At 29.1% G+C, this 21201-nt stretch overlaps 1 protein-coding gene across 1 annotated transcript in view; it reads left to right on the top strand.

The window, feature by feature from the left end:
- The window catches only part of LOC113375098 (calcitonin gene-related peptide type 1 receptor-like), a 31858-nt gene extending 16089 nt beyond the window's left edge, over positions 1–15769 (top strand). The window contains exons 5-9 of the mRNA XM_026615045.1: positions 6199–6397; positions 12227–12440; positions 14652–14829; positions 15431–15563; positions 15765–15769. Coding sequence (XP_026470830.1) covers positions 6199–6397; positions 12227–12440; positions 14652–14829; positions 15431–15563; positions 15765–15769 — 729 coding nt within the window. The remainder of the gene's footprint in view (positions 1–6198; positions 6398–12226; positions 12441–14651; positions 14830–15430; positions 15564–15764) is intronic.
- Positions 15770–21201: the final 5432 nt, after the last annotated feature.

Below are 21201 nucleotides of genomic sequence, written 5' to 3'. Positions count from 1 at the left end.
CGATCTCGTTTAGTGATAGAAAAGGAATCGAGAACAGCGATTTCTACAATGGAGCCGCGGTTGGAGAAAATTTGTGCTAAAAAACAAGCTCAACCGTCGCATTAATTTTTTAATATTGTGTGAAATATTATATATATATTATATATATATATATATATATATATATATTATATTTGTTTTTATTAAATTCAAATTTATTTTTTCTTATAATCAATAGTTATGTTTGTATGTATATGTTTGTATGTATATTTTTGTATGTATATTTTTGTATGTTTATTTTTGTATGTATGTATATTGTGCATTATTTGGTACGAGATTGAATAAATCATAATTTCAATTAAGTATATTTAAATTAAATTGTTAAAAAAATTAGGGGGGGCGCAATATTTTTTTCTTTCAAAAGGGGGGCGCAAGGAAAAAAAGGTTGGAAACCGCTGCATTAACCTATGTCTTTGCTACAATACGTTTTTGTCCTATATCAAACCTACTTTTTTCATTATCCACGTTCAATTTAAATTCTTGAATTTTAGATCAACAACAAATATATATATATATATATATATATATATATATATATATATATATTAATTTACAAATTTAATAGCAATCAGAATCTTATTATTCTATAAACTATTGACTATCAAAACTGATTTTGCAAATGTGGCTTGTTTAAGAAACTCTCCAATGAGAACCCTTATTACTTATAGTAAATCTATAGGTTGTTTTTTCTTTAATCTATTCTCAATTAAATTGAAATAGCACTATGAAATCTTGCTTTGGTTGAAATTGACATAATTTCAATAATACTGCTATATATATGTATAATATTACACGTGTGCAATTTTCATTGAGAGATATTTTTAGAAATTGAGTGTGCCAATTTCTATGAGCATCACCTGGCAAAAGTGATAAACGTAAAAGAATATCGCTTTCATTAAAAATGCTTTATCCATTTTATTGTCTATATCAGGGGTCGGCAAGCTTTTAACTGTAGTGTGCCAAGCCACTCTACCAATATGTTTTAAAGTGCCGCCTTAATTTTGAAATATATAGTTAGGTTTTAGGGGAGAAGAATTATAACCAAATTTATCTTTTAAACATATTTATTAACAAATAACATGAATATCTAATATAAACTGTGTCCGATTACCCCAAAGGCCCGTGAGACCCGGGCCTAGGGCGACATAATTTAGGGGGCGGCAAATTTTTCAAAATGTAAAACTTTTAAACTCGATGAAATGACACGACAATTCATTTTAAGGATAGATCCTGAAATTTTTTTGTTGTAAATTTAGAGATCATTTTCGATGAAATAGAACGTAATGCGTTTTCCAATCAAATTTATTATTCGTGGGTGCCGCATTGATATTTTCTTGATGTATCATATTATCAACTTCAGGAAGGCTAAGTTATAATAATCCTAAAAAATCGTAAATCAAATTGGTTATATATCTCTACGCTTCAAGTTCTCCTGAACATTTGACATGCCTTAGATAAAATGGATGTATGCAGGTGTTTATGCGGTTACAATTTTTTGCCCATTGGCATTCGGAAAGACGTGCTGATTAGTTTTTTGCAAAGACAGTTTCGGAATAGGGAGCAAAGAGTTAAAAATATGCTAATTCAATTTTTCAAAAACGAAGCGTCCGATTTGAATAATTCAAGACACTTTTTACTTGTATGACGAAATAAGAACTATCGAAAATTTTGCGAGAGCATGATCAGCGTTTTTGGTGATCCAAAAAGGTGTCATTTGGTGATAAAAAATGATCATTGACATCAAATTATTAGATTTTTTATAAAAAAAATTATTAATTATTACAAATTTTGTCTTCATTATTTTGAATCATTCCGTACCAATATTTTTAATTTTCAAAGTTTATTTCTTAGATAGTTTAAATGTCCTTTGCAAGGATCAATGGCCATGATTGATTCAAAAAATATTCGCTTGGCTTTGACTGAGAGGCATACTGTTTATGCAGGCAGGTTTAGCATTTTTGGAGATACAGAGCGCAGAAGGTGCAAAAGTGATCATGAAGGTTTTGAGAGTACAGATCATTCGATTGGAATGACTCAAAAAATATTTTGTACGTGGTATTTTAGTGATATGAAGAAATGATTAGTTTTCCGAAAAGGCAAGCCCGCTGGTTTCAAAATTTTGAGAAAATTAAAATATCTAAAATTTTCAAATAATCGAATTATTTTAGAATTTAAAAAAAAGCGAAATTTTTGAATATCTCGGTAGAAAATTAAATTTTGATTTATCACATCACAAAAGCGCCTTTTAACACAAATTTTGACTATGAAGTTTTATCAAACTTTGATGAATTTTTAAAATTGTCAAATATTTTGACTCCTAATTGATATTTTCCAGAAATCTTTTTTCAATTTTAAAAATCGGTTTCTGGCTTTATTCCAAAAACGTAATATTTTTGCTTTTTTATTCTAATTTCAAACAACCGGCTCGTCCGATCGTCCCGCAAACCTAATAAGTCCGGCAGGTTTTTACCAAAAACTAATGAATACGATTTCCAACCAAGATTTTTCGAATGATTTTTCGATTTTTAAAATCGACTTAAAATCGTGGGCTAAAACTTTGACGAATTTTTTCTCGCTTTTACTAATGCCTGCCTTCCCAAAAATTTAGGTAATTATTCATTCCTTTAGCACAAGTCTCGGTTAGTAGAACCCTCGGTTCTTTCAAAAACTGAATTGCAATTTTTGCACTTTTGTTCTGTATTTTCCAAACGGCTAAACCTGTCTTAGCGAAAAACTAATCAGAACTTTCTTATCTATGAGAATGAGACATACACACACATCAATTTTCTTTAAGGTATGCCAAAATATTTAGAAATGTCTGAAACGTAAAAATATGCAAAAATTTTCATTTTCGATCTTTTGCGATTACTATAACTTACGAGTACTTTACGCAAAGTTAAAAGTTGTATTTAAGTAATTTAGAACAAAATTATAGTTTAATTAAAAAAGTAAAAAATTGTCTATTAAAAAGGGCGCCTGATCAGATAATAGGGCCTAGGGCGGCAGAAAGCTTAATGCGCCACTGAATATAAACTAAACAACTTTAATGTGAACCTTGTGCCTACACCTTTTTCCTTAACATTTCAATATCCGGGGTATAATTTGTAACTTTTAATTTCACACAAGATACTGAATGTTTAGTTGTTAAAGGATTTCTTTGTGAACTCAAAATATGTTTCATGTGAGAAAAAATTTGTTCACAGAGATATGTGGAACCAAAAGCTGAAAGGAGAGCGCATACAATTTTTTTTATACAATTAAATCTTTTCCGGCAATGTCATTCAACAATTTAATATGGCTGTCGATTTTTCCATAGAGTCATCTTCCAGATTTATTTGTAATTCCTTCAAAATATAGGCACATAAGCTTCAAAGTCTTTGCATCTTCTGGAAAATTCATCTTTAAGTACTTCAACGTAAGTTGAATTACATACATTAGCGAGCTACGTTAATTAAAAATAATTATAATTAAACATTTTCTCTTATTTAAAAATCGCTCAATATTTGCGATTTTCCTGATTACTTTATAGAGTGCCATTCAGAACCCCATCGCGTGCCAAGCCTGGCACGCGTGCCGTAGGTTGCCAATGCCTGGTCTATATTATAGGGGCTGTGCATCTCACTCAAGTCCCTGGTTCAAACTCGCGTTTCGATCTAAAATCAAATCAGTAGTGATATACGTTTTCACTTTAAAATGCAGAGTGAAAATATGTTTTCAAGTGAATGCCTTTTCCAAGCATTGCTATAACATACGAGTACATACGAGTATACAGTCCTCGTATATCACATCACTGTCAGGCATTTTATACATATGTGCATATGTGCTAATTGAATGTATGAACATATGTGTAAAATTGAATCAACGCGCGTAAGTTATCTGTTATGGTATATGGAAGCAGCGATAACATTTGAAAATATTCGAGGTCTCTGCTATTACGTGTGCTATTGCAAATATTGGGCAATCATAAAATGTTTTTGTGATTCGCAAATGCTAATGCTTATCTGAATATTATTATTGCAAAGACTGGAGTTAATTAAAGTGAAATTATGAAACAGTACATAATCATTATTGGGATTAAAAAATATAACACACGCATACTGTTGCATATAACTAGTAGTACATACAATCGAACACACGCACACATTATATATATATATATATATATACTCGTATATATATATATATATATATATACTCGTATATATATATATATATATATATGTATATATATATATATATATATATATATTATAACTTATGGCAGAGCACAACGGTTCAATTTAACTTTGAGCAATTATATTATGAAAATCAAACCAATTATATCATAACAAATAACACATACGAAACAAACAACTATCTGATATATTCAATAAAACTCCCAGCTAATTTGTCAATGTAGAAATGTATTTTTTTCTATTTTTCAAAAATTTGTCACCTGGTATTTTTCACCTAATAGACGGCGTAAAATGGGACAGCCAGGGACAAACAGGTCCAATGTCTTATTTTCAATCTTAAAAAGATTTTTACAAAGCAATAGGTACGTTATTTCTCCAAAAAGATATTAGGATCGTTCAAGTATTACGTAAGCAGATTGATTACAATTATTTACCCCTCTCATCCCCCGTGTCAGCAAAAGTAAACAAAGCTCTTACCCCAAATCTATGAATTTATCTTTTGTAAAATTATTTTTTTTACCTTAATTTACTTTATTATTTACTAATTTTATATTGTTTATACCTTTGTCAGGGTAAAGATTCAGTTGGTCCTTTTTATCCCACACACGTATTAGCTTTTATAGAAGTTATATAAAAATAGCTGTTCAATTTAACTTGGAATTAACAATACATCTTATAAAACAATTAAATAACGTATACTTAAAAATTATATAGAGGTCTCGTAAACTAAACAATAGTGTGCACAACCAAAAAACTGACAACGAAAGCAAATACATTTGTTATGAATTTTCAAACTATGCCGTTTCTTTCACAATGTCGTAAGAATCAAGATGATGGCTGGTTATACATCTTTTTCCCTCTACTTTGAAACATCGTTTCAACTTTACTTGTTTTTGAGATATCGGTGGAGGACCTTTTACCCGCGCTCTACCATATTAAAAATGATTATTATTTTAAATGATTAAAAGCATTAGTTATTCTAATATTTGTATGTGTAATGAGCGGAAAATTTCAGCAGTTTGCCCAAACTAAGCTCGCTATTAATTTATTTTTTATTAAACTCTTGAAAACTTTATCACAAATATATGTAGTAGAGATGGGTAACTCACCGCGGAGTTATCACTCCGATACAACTTCTCCCTCGGTGTGGATCCGAGTGGAATTGTCTCACAGGATTTGTCATATCCGACTTCCCTAAACTGGTACTAAATCCGTTAACATGTGCAGATATTTGCTTGAGATTTTTTACTAATACAAAGATTTGGGTCGAAAGAAGTGGTCTTTTTCTCGTCTCACAGCCAGTTTTAGGACTTTCCAGGTATATAATGTCTTAAAATAATGCTATGTTGTATTATTCTGTATACGATAATGTTTGTCCGTAAATGAGTTTTTTCAATGGTATACAACCAGCAAAAACATTTTAGTATTATATTATAACTTTTACAGAATTATGATTTTATAATTGTGTAAAAGTAATAGTATGCTAATAAAACGGAAACAGAAAAGGAAATAATAAAAGAATGTGAGGTATTATTATTTTGTGAAAAATATTATACACAATATTTGTTCTTATTTCATATATAAGGTTCACTGCATTATATTCATATAAAAATTAACATATTCAAAAAATTCTATATTTTCTCTTTAAAAATAATTACAAAATTGATTTTGATTCCTAAGTTTTTTGTCCCAGATATATTTGAACTATTTGTAAACTATTTCCAAAGTCTTAATAAATACTTAGATATGTTAACAACACACTAGAGAACACATTTGTGTCAAGTATTATGTTACAAAGCTGTCGGAGTTGTGGAGTTATTAAGTGGATATAACTCCTCTCTGAAGCAGAGTCAAATCCTAACCGATCCGGCTTCGGACATGATAAGCCCATCTCTACACATGCTTAAATCATCTAAATTTCTTTTCAAAATTGCGCGAAAATGCTTCGAAGCATTGTTAACAATTGACTATTATTTCATTCTAGGTAGTGATGGATGAGTTAAACGCCGGCACCGTGATGTCCACAAATGATTGGCCTTGCAAAATGCTGTCGGTGTTGGAACGCCTTTCGGCCAATGCAGTATTCGCATGCATGCTCATGGACGGAATATTTCTCCATAGGCTGATCGCAATGGTGTCCAGTAAAATACCCGACATGAAATGGTACTACGCGGCCGGTGCTGGTTAGTAACAAATACTTATCACCAAATTGTGAAAAAAATAGATTGATCGATTTACAGATTAAGAGCAAGTATGCAACGCTTGTATAAGCAGCCTAAATCAAAGTAATATAACCAAACTTCATTTTTTGTATTTTGAGTTCATAAAATTTGCCTATAATTATATTTGTGTAACATAATGAATTGAAATTGCAATGCGAAGAATAGTCACGTTGTAAAATAACATGAGTAGAATCAAATTCCTTTGTCTCGCTACTTTTATTTCATATTATTATTCGGCACGTATGTTATTTCTGGTACGGGTAATATCAAACTATGGGTTCAACGTATGTGACGACTGAAACACAAATTACAATAAATATATATATATATATATATATATATATATATATCTGTGTGTGTTACTGAACCCAGTTGTATTTCGAACATACCGCATAAAGGGTTCGTATAATAGTTAATGAAACCAAATAAAACTAGTGGTGTATGGCATCGTGCCTTAAGACAAATTGTTGGAACTTTCCGTACCATAATGATATATTCGAGGAATCTCAAATGTTTCCGAATAGATTATTATAAATATTGTAACTTTTATTATCCATATTTTATAGACAAAATATAAAAACTTATAAATTGGACGTTTATATATGTTTACATGAAACGTAAATGAATAAAACTTAATCAATCGGATTTAAAATGAAGGACCTTGTCTAATATTAATAAGAATTATATAAACTGAATTGCAAAGTTAAAATTGTAGTATATAAATGAGCTTTAAAGCTTTAGCTAGAATTAAAACTAAAATTCGAATTATTTTCGATATTCAAACAAAAACTATTTTTTAGAAATTGAAAAGAAAAATAAATTTTGAAATTAAAAAAATTTTACCCCAAAAAATATTTACATCAACACAAGCAGAAAGTTTTTTGAATCATTCAAATCGGATGCGTAGTTCTCTCAAAAACTGCCAATTTTTTGCACATTTAGCTTTGTATTTCCGAAACGGCTGGACCTGTCTTTGCCAAAAAAAACTAATCTGCACATCTCCCTATCGATAGGAATTGAATGTTTTTTGATCATTCAAATCGAATGCTCCATTCTCTCAAAAATTCCATTTCTTTATTCTGCACTCTTTGCTCCGTATGCCCAAAACGGCTGGATCTGTCTTTGCCAAAAAAAAACTAACTAGCTGTAAGTGGAATTCTGTCTTAAGGCAATTAGGGCATCGTGCCTTAAGGCAAATTGCTGGAACTTCCCGTACCAAAAATTTTTATTTTTTTTAAAAACGATTAACATTTTTGAAAAAAAATTACTTTGAAAAAATAAGATTTTTGAGAAACTATAAATTGGACAGAAAATTAGTTTTTTTTGAAAAAAAAAATTTTTAAAAAAAAATTTTTTTCAAAAAAAAAAAATTTTTTTTTTGAAAAAAAAATTTTTTTTCTTTATTTTGACATATTGTGGAAGATCTGAACTTTTTTTTCAAAGCAATCGTACTGCTTTAACTACATAGGGACAAAATATAAAGCGCGTAAGCGCCGCGTCGCTGTCTAACGCATAAGCATTGGTACGGAACCCATAGGAATGTTAACAAAATGTATACTTATTGTTAAAATCTCTATAAAATATCTGATAATTTGATGTGCATATGTCTAATGATCATTTTTGACCGCCAAATGGCTCATTTTTTTACTTTTTTCTCTATATCTCCGAAACCGCTGGACCTACCTTTATGAAAGTTGTATCGATTCTTCATCTTGTCAATACAAATAAAATGTTTTTTGAATTATTCAAATCGGACGCTCCGTTCTCTTAAAAACTGAGTTACCGTTTTCGGAACTTTTTGCCCCGTATCTTCGGAACGGCTTGACCTGCCTTTGCCAAAAACTAATCAGCACGTCTCCTTATCAATACGGATCGAATGTTTTTTGAATTATTCAAATCGGTTGATCCGTGTTCCCGAAATCGTCGACGAAAATTTGTATCCGCACATACATACACACACATACATACATACACACACATACACACACATACACACACACACACACACACACACACACACATACATCCATTTTTTCTAAGGTATGCCAAAATGTTCAGAAACCTCTGAAACGTAAAGATATATAAAAATTTTCATTTTCGATTTTTTTGCGATTACTATAACTTACCCTACGGGAAGTTAATAATCAGCACATATCCCTATCAAAAGGAATCGAATGTTTTTTTAATCATATTCAAATCGGTTGATCCGTGCGCCTGAAAACGTGGACGAAAAATTTTATACATACATACATACATACACACATACACACACAAACCGACATACACATTCATTGTTTTTAAGGTATGCCAAAATGTTCAGAAACCTTCAAAACGTGAAGATATACAAAAATTTTCAATTTCGATATTTGGACGATTACAATAACTTACCCCACGGGAAGTTAAAAAAAAAGTATCAAAACTTATACAATTTATGGGAACAGATAAACAGGTACATTGAAAAATAATTGGATGTTTTTCAAGAATTAATAAACTTAACGATGGTATTAAAATGAATATATCAAAATGTTAATAACAAAAATGTTAGTGGTTTTAAAATTGTTAATCGTATTAAATACAATACTGTACTCTTCTAACAAACCTCCAACAAAAATAAAAATGATTAAGTGCATCCACCTTCAATCCCACAATCCAAGACAAGACATGAGATAAAAATGATCACATGCACCACTCGTGCCCTTTTATCGTTCAGTGTATCATATAACTGACTGACTCAACTAAAACTTCTTTGACACACAAGTCGTATACATTTAGTAATCTTATAACGGCGTCATAATACCAGAGCTCTTGTTTCACAAACGTCGAATATTTTTTACCTTCGAGTCTTATTTCCTTTTCAAGAAAACAATCATTATTTCCGAGGTTCAATTGTTTTATTTTGAGTAGTTGATATCGATACTACGCTGTGGGAGACCATAATTTATATTTTGTTGTTATTGTTTGCTACAGAGTGAAATAAAATTCCGTCATATCTAATTTTATAATAGACCATTAGCGCTATGGGAAATCAGCTCGCTTGTTATAACATATAATTACACGATATATGTATATATATATTACATAAAGTCACTGGTCACACACTGATTTGATATATTAAGAATTTTATATCAATATCAATTTTGTTTTAGTTAACTCGTCTGTTATGAGACACCGTGAGACAAAAATGATAATTATATAAGTTCCATCCAAGTATTCTGATTTATAATGTTTTTTTTGATTTGAACAACGCATATCAGTAACGGAACATAATTAGGTGAAAAGTTTCCCAAGCCCAAAAATTCGATTCGCTAAGCTCATGTTTTCTCGACGTTTCAAGTAATTCTGAATCGAATGAGACCAAATTTGGAGAAAGTATACGGCGTGTGTGTATGTTGAGCCGATTTTTGTTATTTGTTTTCTCAAAAACGACTGGACCAAATTCACAAATTTAAAAGACATTGGAATAAACTCGATAAGGAGAAGCCTCAATTAGGTTTGCGAGCAATTTCTTTCAACTAGCAAAAATGGAATGTTTTTAACAGTTTTTGCAAAAATCTTACTATCTTAAGTTTATGGATTTGTATTGTTCACAGAAATTGAATAATAATTATCCAAATAGGTTCTTTGAGCACAACTTCGCTTGCTGTGTAAAAATGTTAACATTAATTTAAATTATTAAACAATATCAACAATTACGTACATGAACGAAATCGTGCAAGTATTTTCTTATAGTAGATGCTTAATATTTTACAACATAATTTAAGTTTCTTAAAAAAGACGTTTCTAATGATCATGGAAATAAAATTCACGTACTAAACAGTCCTACGAAAATTAGTTAAATTATATAAATTCTTTAAAATTTGGATTAATAAGCTGCGAATAAGAACATACGAGCTCTATAATTAATGCAATTACTGCAAATTTGTTTGAGAGATGTTAATTGGAAATCCCAATGTTCAGATATAAGTGAAAACGAAAACTTTATTTATGAATAAACAGATGAAAATTTTATCTAAGTATCTAGATCTCAATTTCGGCTGATTAGGTCAATTACTACACATATCGGGAAGTTTTTTTAACTTGTCTTAAAGGGAAATGCCACTTTCAACTAGTTCTTAATTGAAATAAATAAGTATATTAAAAATGAATCTCTCTCATAATTATGTAGATTATGTTAAACTGCCGATACTTTTGTACCATATTATCTTATATCGTATATGAGTGAATCGTTATATTTCACACTCGCAAAATTGTAGATTCTGTACTTATAATATATTACTTAATATGTTATGTATACATATACAGGGTGTCCCAGAACTCAACGTCAAGTCAAAACTGGATGATAGTAGTATAGATCGTAACTATCATGAAAAAAAATTAAAAAAACTAATTTATTTCACGTATTTTGAAAATTATGAGCTTTTAAGTAAAGTCTAGAGCTTTGGTCAAACTGTGTTCATTTTTTGTTATTGTGGATAGTTTCTATTATTTTTATTTATATAAACCTTGGGACTGTAGACATAAATAACATTTCTAGGACCACAGTCAAAAATAATGACATAATAGTTCAAAATTTTCTACAAAGACTATTTGTTGAACTATGAGTTCAAAATTTTCATAAAATGTTCAATGTCTCCATAAAAAGTTTGCGCATTTAATCAGTATTGCAGAATGGTAAAATACTCGATAGTCTCAAAATAAAAAAAATAGAGTAAAAAATTAAAAACCTAAAAATAACACGATTGTTGCTAGTGCAATTCGCTCACAATCAGTTCAAATGATTGTTGTACGCGCATGCACGTAAATGCACGTAAATTACATGAAATATTTTGGTATTTTTAACTTCCCGCAGGGTAGTTATAGTAATGGGCCTAAAATTGAAAATGAAAATTTTTTCATTTCTCGACGTTTTGAAAGTTTCTAAATATTTTGGCATACCTCGGAAAAAATGGATATGCGTGTGTGTTTTGTGTGTTTGCATTTTCTCGTTCACGTTTTCGGGCGCACGGATCAACCGATTCGAATGGTTCAAAAAACATTCGATTCCTATTGACAGGGAGATGTGCTGATAAGTACAAAAAATGGAAATCGAGATTTTGAGAGAACGGAGCATCCGATTTGAATGATCTGAAAAACATTCAATTAGTAATGGTTGGGGGAAGTAATTACTAGTTTTTGGCAAAGGCAGGCCCAACCATTTCAAAAATACAGAGCTAATGTATAAACAACGGCAGTTTTTGAGAGAAATAAGCGTCCGAATTGAATAATCCAAAAAACTTTCTGCTTATGTTGACATAGCAATTGCTTTTAGAAAAAGAAAATTCATTTAATTTTTTTTTGTATATCGCAAATAATTCAGATTTTAATTTTAGTTCTGACTAAAGTTCTAATATTAAGCTGTCAAATATCTCCCTTCCGCTTTTTTGCTCTTGGTTTATAATACAAAAAGGCGGAATGGAGATATTTGACAACCTATTATATTTTAAACAAATAATTCCAACTTTGCAATTCAGTTTATATAATAAATAAATAATAAATATTAATCAATGTTACAATATTTATAATAATCTATTTGAAAACATTTAATATTCCTCGAACATTTCGTTACGGTACGGGAAGTTCCAGCAATTTGCCTTAAGGCACGATGCCTTACACCACTAGTTTCTTTTTTGTTACAATAAATATTATCCCCCCGTTTCGGCTTGATGTTGAGTTCTGGAACATCCTTTATTAATATATTAGCAAATGTTTTCTATATCATGACTCGAAATGCTTTTATCAATTAATTCGCAGTGTTGTCGGTGGCACCTGCCCTGATTTGGGCCGGCCTGATGTCTGCGAACGATGGCCTGCACTGTTGGGCCGTAGACGATGCTGACGACGGTTTCCAGTGGACGAACGATGCCACGCGTTTGCTCATGCTGATTGTCAACACGATACTCATGTTTCACATCGTGTGGGTTCTTATCACGAAAGTCAAAAGTCGAACTGACGGAGAAAAAGTAAAGTAGGTAAAAATAATCATTTCGAAGAATCAAATAGTAATTAACTGGAATTATATTCGTCTCTCTGATTGTCGATCTCTATGCTTGATTTTATTTCAAAATATATTGAATTAACCAGTTAGCCGTGGCGCACAGTTTTGTGTTGTCCGAACCAAGTGCATGACAAGTATATTCGTCAATTACAGAGTTGTGCTCGAAGTTATCGGATGAAAAATATGGGTTTAATTTACAAAATTTAATTCAATAGAAAAAAATTAATAACTACATTTTACTTCTTCATTAATATAAGTTTATTATCAGTGGTGTTGTGCTAATATTTTTTTACCGGAACGCTAAAATTAAAAGACCGGTTCTGGTATTTATTTTGGTACGGTCCATGTTTCAGTTCGACAGAAGAAAAAAACATTTCGGACGAAAAAACAAGTCGGTTCGTTCCGGTTTGGGTTCGGTTCAAACCCTTGTTTATAATAATACATATAAATTTCGTCAGAAGTTAGTGAAAAAATCAGCCTGTTTTTCATTTTTTTTCAATACGTCAGCCGGTTCTTCTTATCAGACTTCTTCTACATTTCTGAAATATGTTCCTGTCCAAAACAAACAGATACAAATCTTCACGTTTGTCGCAATTTTTTAGCCTCACTATAATATACTCAAAAAGTTTAAAACATATACCAAAATTAAAAACCAATATTTGTGAATTTTAGTTCACAACAAATGTATAATAAAAATTATTAGCAATAGCCGTAGGCCTATTTAGTTATGGCAGTAAATTATGCCAAGGATAAGTAACGTACGGTTCGTGGGCTACTTGCATTTCGCCAAACATTTGAGAAAAAAAGTCTAGTAATTCTTTTCATTTTTTTGCCAGAACGCGTTCCGGCTCTAAAAGGATTTACCGGAACGCGTTTCAGCCCAAAAAGAATTGATCGGAACGACGTTCCGGGGCCTTCTGACTCGACAACACCACTGTATTGTATATATTACATACATATTAAAAAAAAAACGTAAAAAATTCAATAAATACAAACACATACTATAAGTTCATGTAAAAGGTATCAATTGGAAATCGCATTGACTAGTTTTTGGTTGTGTTTGGTTCGCTTGGTTTTGATGAATATATATAAAAAAAAAAAATTAGAATAAACAGTTTAAATGTTAATTAATGCTTAGCTAAATTCTAATTCTTATTGACTAATTATATTATTTACATATTTTGGGAAGTTCTGGCAACTACAAGTTACAGCCACTGATTTTATACAGTCTTAGCCTCGAGATATTCTAAACATCTTATTGTTAGCATTTCGGAACATATTTAGTTTTTTTTCAAAAATTGCAATTTAAATTATTTAATTCTCCATCACGAGTATATTCGTCAATCAAAGTTTCGTAATTTTCTTTTTGAATAATAATATTTCAGTATTTGAATAATATTAAGAATTATCACCATAAAAAGTTCTGCTCTATAAGTCATTATGAATAAGCTTTTGCCATCATAGTTCAAACATCAATGAAAGGAATATGATCCCTTCTGATTCCTACCGACGCAAAAATATTCCCAAAACAAAATTCGGCTCAATTCTGAATTTACCAATAATGCGTTGATAGATATTTTAATCACACGTGTACTAAATAAAATTTGATAAACAACTTAGCAATTACAAAATTAAAATTATTATAAAATATACTATAAAAGAACCTCTAAAATAATCAAACCTCGTTTCTTTAACGTTTTTGTATTGTCTTTCTATACGAGTAAAGTGAAGAGATATAAATGCGCCTAATTAAACCACATCAAATATAATTTTTCGTTATATGTAAATATTTTTGATATTTATTGGTAATAGTAACCTATTGTTCTACTTGTCCAGTACATACGCTATATTACTCATTGGTAACATGAAAAAATATTCCAAAAAAGTAAATTTATTACTCGAAACCAATAACATTCAGATGTCGATTCCGATTCCTATTTGCTGAATGATTGATAAAGTATTGGAAGTCGTTTGAAGTTATATGATTAAAAGTTACAGTTAGATTTGCATAACCAAAAGACTCGAGATAAGTTTAAATCTTGATTGAACTTAGCTAATCACTCAATTAATTTTCATCTTTTGGGTATACATAAACTATGATGATCAAAAGAATACTTTCAGCAAATGAAATATATGTTCAGTTGAAGTGAAGTATTTATCATTGAATTTTTTTTGCAGAAGAACAGCGAGAATAACTCTGTACATGATGCCCCTGTTCGGACTACCATTTCTTCTGACTATGGCGAGACCAGATACGGATTCCTGCACATGGGAACAAGTTTACTTCTTTGTATACTATTCTATAGATGGGCTCCAAGGGCTCACTGTTGCCTTGCTATTTTGCTACTTTAATAAGGAAGTACGTCGATTACAGATTTATAAAGAGTAGAGCAAGTTTTTATTTCAATATCGGGTTCATCTTGTTATTAGAATCTACTCAGAGCTATCTCAAAACCAGAAATCAAAAGCTATGATGAATGAGAATTGATTCAAAATAGAGAGCATTTATGATATTTATTAGATGACATACAGGATTTATTACATATTGCATTATTAGTGAAGAGTTTGGATACATTGTCTTACTAGAAATCCCGACTAACAACTTGTAATATTTTTATATTGTGTCTGGAACTTAATTACTGAAGATGGCGTATGAATAATTAATATATTTTCATTTTAAGTAATCTTTAGATGTGACTTATGTGTTTAACATATATTATGATCCTATAATTTTTAATATTTGGAAACAATGTATTGAAATATTTAACGTATTTCATTCAATATTAATTGAATATTTAGTCGAACTTTATCAATTAACTATACTCCCATGACTTCGGCGTGAAAAAATTTTTCTACTCGCCAGTGAGGTTTAATGCTAGTCTTTATATAGTGCAAGCAAGTTCATACTTCTAAACTTTTGTTGTTATATTTTATTTTTATGTATAATAATGATCTTTTAGGTCAAAGAGCAACTACTGTCCACTTACAATCATTTTACCGGAAAAACTGATATCAACAGGAGGAAAACTATGTCGACCAATGCAGACATTATTCCAACAGCAAGAAAATCCATATTGACCACTTTCAATCCAGGTATTTCTGAAAATAACTCGAACAATATACACCATAAAAAGTTGCGTCATTATAAGCAACTTTTAATAGAAATATGCAGCAAAATTTTTTTGTTTTTGTTGTGAATAAACGCGTCTCTCAAAATTTGCATAAAAGGTTATTTCAAAAGCATCTATCGTTCTCTTTTCATCAGCTTATATTAATATTATATTAATGCTCTAGCTTGATTACTAATCTGTTCCACTGATTTTTTACTCAAATCTTTGGTCGGAAGATTTAAGCCAAATTCAAAGAAATGGTCGGAAGATTTAGACTGAATTCAAACTAATAGTCGGAAGATTTTGAACTAAATTTTTAAGCAGTTTATGATAGCAATAATCCATAGATAATGGTGTCTTTGTTATAAAAATATTTTCTTTACTATAAGCTCTCCTCAAAATTTCTTGATAAACATATTTTGTCTCATTTTCAAAACTCGCCAATAACTTAGTTTACTTGTTTAAATTGAATTACGATCTATATGCAGCCTATTTCAGATCTCCGGTTAGTATGCTTCAATAATATATTTATAATACAAATGAATTTTCTAAATAAATATAAAATACATTTTTTTTTATTTCATACATTTCTCTTGTCTTTCAGAATTTTCTAAACAACGCGATAGCTGCAGCAATTCATAGCAAGCTATATTGATAATTATATTGATAATCAATTATATTTATACATTTAGTTATATAAATATAAGTATATATTATTATATAAGAAAATCAAAATATTTCATTCATATCATTATAATAGGACAATTTGGCTCATTGCATGGGTTCAAATATTGCTAGTCATCTTTCGATAAGTTCAAATGATCTTTGAATAATTAATCTAAATATTTGAAGAGATAACTGAAGACATGTTTGTTTTATTAATAATAATGTAAATATGTAATTCTATGACTAAAGTTTATTAGTGTGATGTAAGTATTAAGTAATAAATATATGTAAAAATCTTGTTAGAAAAATGTTTAAATTATTGTTGGATTCGATTTAATACTGAATTCCTGAAATTATAATCAATAGTTCTAGAATAGCTAAAATTATAATATCTAATATCAAATAACCCCAGGTCAAATAACACGGTTTCCATATTACGTAGAGCTGAAGTTGCGATAGCCCTCCGATAACGCGGTACTCCCATAACAAAATTTTCATTCAACAGCCCATATTATGGAACCCCCCTCCCCCTTGGTAATACATGATAATATTCAAAATGATCCTCCTCCCCCACCAAACATCAAGTGTATTTTTGGTTACGTGTTTTTTTTTTGAAAATGTTTAAATTTTTTAAAAAAATCAGTTAAAGAAAATAAACGTAATATTTTACTATACCCCACACAGCCCACACGGTTCCGACGCCACTGTTTACAAGTAATAATGGGCCAAAACCTATTATATAGCAACAGCGAAATTTATATCATCAAGTATTATTACAGTTGATACATAAATTTAGTAAACTCATCTAATAGAACAATATCAATATTTACATTACCAACAAACAAATTGTATCAAAAAATAAATATCGACAAAAACTATGGGCATAAGTTATTTATTTTGTCTGGTAATGACATCGATATGCATAAACATCTTAAGATAATCATTATAAATTTCGGTATATCAACTGCATGAAATTTAATCGATATAAATAAATATAGACCATCGTTTTACCCATGATTGTGAATGTAGAGCGCTTGTTGTCAATAATAAAAACCATAAAATTTCATTAAGTTTCAACATATATGGGAAGTAATGAAAAATTGGTAAATATGGACAAAATGACATAGTGGCCTAATTTAAAAATTGGCTAGTTTTATTAACGTTTTTGCAAAAATATAACAAGAAAAAAATTATAATCACTATCGTGCCAGATGCTGAGCGTCATTGACACAGTTTTTTAAGTTCCAACGTTTATTAAGAAAAGAATAATGTAAAGGTGGTTTTATCATGTTTTTTTTTTGGGATAGTGTGAATTAGTACACTATTACTTATTCCATGTTATTTGTAATCATTTCTGTTATAATCAATGAAGATTAGTGATTTCGATCAATTTTATCGTAATTATGATTCGTTTGATGGAATTTTGATTATTTATGCATTTTTGTTCACTTTTGGACAAAATGACAGAGTATCTACTATTTCGCAAGAACTACAGAGTAGTTCATTCGGAACCAAGAAAAAAGAAAGTTTTAACCTGTCAAAGGTGATTGCTTTTGACTTCTACTCTAACTACTTCTAAAAACAGACCAAAAGATACTAATGGCAAAAACAAGAGACTTTACCGTATATACCATTTATTCCATACTATATAGGTACAATGGTTTTTGTAATTGGTTGCACTTTTTCTTAATAAATATGTTATTATAGTTCTTATTCAATTAAAAATGTAAGTTACTGGTTGTTCGTTATTATGTCAGGTAGAGGAAGATGGATTAATAAAATTTGTGACGCTCGAACATGCCGCAACGATTGAAAAAACACTGGTAGTTATTGAACAAAGCTGAGTAAAAACAATTGATACTGTACAATTGATCAGTAAATAAACAGATATCGTTAATAAACAATTAACGTACTTCCCCTAATTTAAAATATTTCGTACTTCCCCTAATAAAGGAGCAAAAAACATTCAAATAGACTTGCTGAAAATGATGAAACACAAGTAAATTAATTTTGAAATAAAACATTAATTATAAAAAATCTTTTATCTTCATGATACTAATTTATATAATGAACAATTCTAATACAGTCACATTGTATTGCATGAAAGTACCAAAACGAATTCGAATACATTGATAGTAAAGACTAATTATAAGAAATTTACAATGTTGCACATCATTCAAACAAGTCATAAATCTATATCTCTAGTATACATAATATAGTTGTATTATACAGTAGCATAAGAATTCATAATTATCTTAATATTCCTATATCGAGAATCGTGAATAAAAATAGACAATTATTTTTATTTTAAAATATAATAATATAAGTGGCGTTTGAGTTCATGATTGCATATTGAAAGTCATATCTCATATTAATATAAATATTGTATATGAAATATATCCAGATGTTTTCTATGAACATAGCTTAAAATTACTACTCGGGTTTTGAAATAACATTCAGCTAGAAAATATGTTTAGCAAATGTTAAATTAATTTATTAACTATTCCCTACAACTGATTTAGAGTTAATTTCAACCGATCTATATGCGAATACATTTAACTCACTCGGTGACAAACTATAGATATCGTATGTCCCAATTTAAAAATAACAGAAAAATTTATTTTATTTATTTGTACCAACAAAACACAATGGTAATGTTAAAAGTCTTCATCAACACAAAACAACCGTTTCGGGCAGATGTCCTTTCTCTGAATAATTTGTTAATTGGTTTAGATCATTCGATTTAGAAAAAATAATAGTAAATATTTATTTTACTTTAATAATAGTTAATATTTTTTTAATTTTGACTTTTTAACCAGGTGACTTGCGATCTTTAAAGAATTTCCATGAAAATATCAATGAGAAGATATCGCATTAAATAATTAAAATTTATAAAAAAAATAATTTTTGTGTAATTAAATTTAGGAGTTAATATCATATCTGTAAAATAATCTGTTTCTTCAATACAGAAATGAAAAAGTAATATCTACAATAATTTTTGATTGGGTTTTAAGTGAGATATAAAATAGTAAATGAATTAGAAAATGTCGTCTTCCTTTATATTAAACAGAGCTGTTAAAAGCAATTGAATGTCTAAATTCAATTACATAATAAATTAATCCAATGCTCCAATACTCAAATTGGTGTACAAGACAAACAGAAATGTATTCTTTTGATATTAAGCAGTTTATAATTAACAAAATCATGAAAATTTGAAGTTAAAAAATCGATTATTTTTTTCCTTGACAAATATTTCGAAACCAATTACTGGTTAAACTTGATCTATTCTAATGTCTACTGAATTTTTTGTTATATAAACGCTATTTAAAAAACTACCAATTTTTCAATAACACTATGAACCTATGTGCAGGCAATCACGTTGTGAATATTTTTAATAAATTTAAATTAACAGTTTTAAGCTGTTTTTTTTAATTAAAAGGTATTTTGATGCCATATCGTAAACGTGATTACATGAATTACACTATGCGATATAAGTAACCACTAATTTTATATGCACAAAACAGCTTTGAGTTCTTATTATATATTAAACATTATTTATGTTTGTTATTTACATAATTGATGTTATGTAACAATCAATTTACTTTATATGTTAGTTATACAGAAATACAAAGTGTTCTAGATTTAGCTAATATTGATATGTTGTGAAAAAATCAATGCTTGTCTACGGGAAATTCAAATCATTAGGAAACATACAAATTATAAGAGGTACAAGTTACATTTAATACGACTTTTTATATAAATATATATAATAAATATATATATATATATATATATATATATATATATATATATATAGTCATTCAATTTGAAATTTCAGTTAATCAAATAAGCAGAAGGATGTGAATATTCAAAAATATTTCTGACAATATAGTTCAAGATTGATTTTAGTTTGTCTACATTTATAATTTTGAACTACACTTTTGATGAGAAAGCAAAATATATACATGTTATCAAGAGTAATACAACAGGCGCGCACATATTGAAAATAGAGCGTTATAATTTTCTTAAAATTACCTATGATACATTTATAATTGAATTAATTTATTCATCACAAATTGCTTGACGTTGTGCAACTGAAAACGTTGCAATTCTTAATGGCCCTTTGACACTTCGAAGAAATTGAAATTTTCATGTGTCGGCAAAATTATTACTAAAAAAACACCTGCCCATAAAATAAAAGCACATTTTACGTTAAATATCAAAAGATATGTCTTCGAGAATAATAATAAAAACATAGTTCCATTTATTATTTAATACTTCGATTTTGAGACTTGATCCTGAGACTGTGATATTTTTAATATTTATTTTATTTATTTATTTATTAAAATAGCAATCAAGATACAATTAAATCTTATAAGCTATTGTAACACAAACGAAAGGAATCGAAAGAAAATAATAATAATAATAATATTAGAAGAAAAGAAAAAGAAGTAATAATCTAGAGTTCACTCCAATAAGTGAAGCCTAGTGTTTCATTTAATTTTTAATATTCACTGACAAAAAATCTAATTGTAAGCAAAAATATGACAATGACACGCTGGTTTATAAGAATTAATAATATTTTAAATTTAATTACATCGGAAAGATTGTTCTAAAAAAACTTTGGTTACATATAAATGAATTAATGAATGCAGATATTTCATATAGAGACTGTGTAAGTAAAGAAATTTATTTGAAAGCCTTAGTTTTATTAAGGCATTTTTATAACAATCTTTAAAAAAGTTCAATATATTATAAATAAATATCTTTATTTTAATGACCATCAGCAATTAGATTTAATTATAGTCTAAAATATTTTGTATAATTAGTTGCTGGCTTCTGAAATTCCTATAATAGTATAGCCTTATGAAACAAAAAAAACATTGTCAGTAAAAATTGAGAGCGCCATAGACCTTATACTACATGGACTGCTAGTCGAGCGTAAAATAAGTGCT

This window comes from Ctenocephalides felis, unplaced genomic scaffold (genome assembly GCF_003426905.1).
Source record: "Ctenocephalides felis isolate EL2017-DRISC unplaced genomic scaffold, ASM342690v1 CF-g0.4_SCAFFOLD_01886, whole genome shotgun sequence".
Lineage (NCBI taxonomy): Eukaryota > Metazoa > Arthropoda > Insecta > Siphonaptera > Pulicidae > Ctenocephalides > Ctenocephalides felis.
This window is presented reverse-complemented; position numbering and strand designations above follow the sequence as displayed.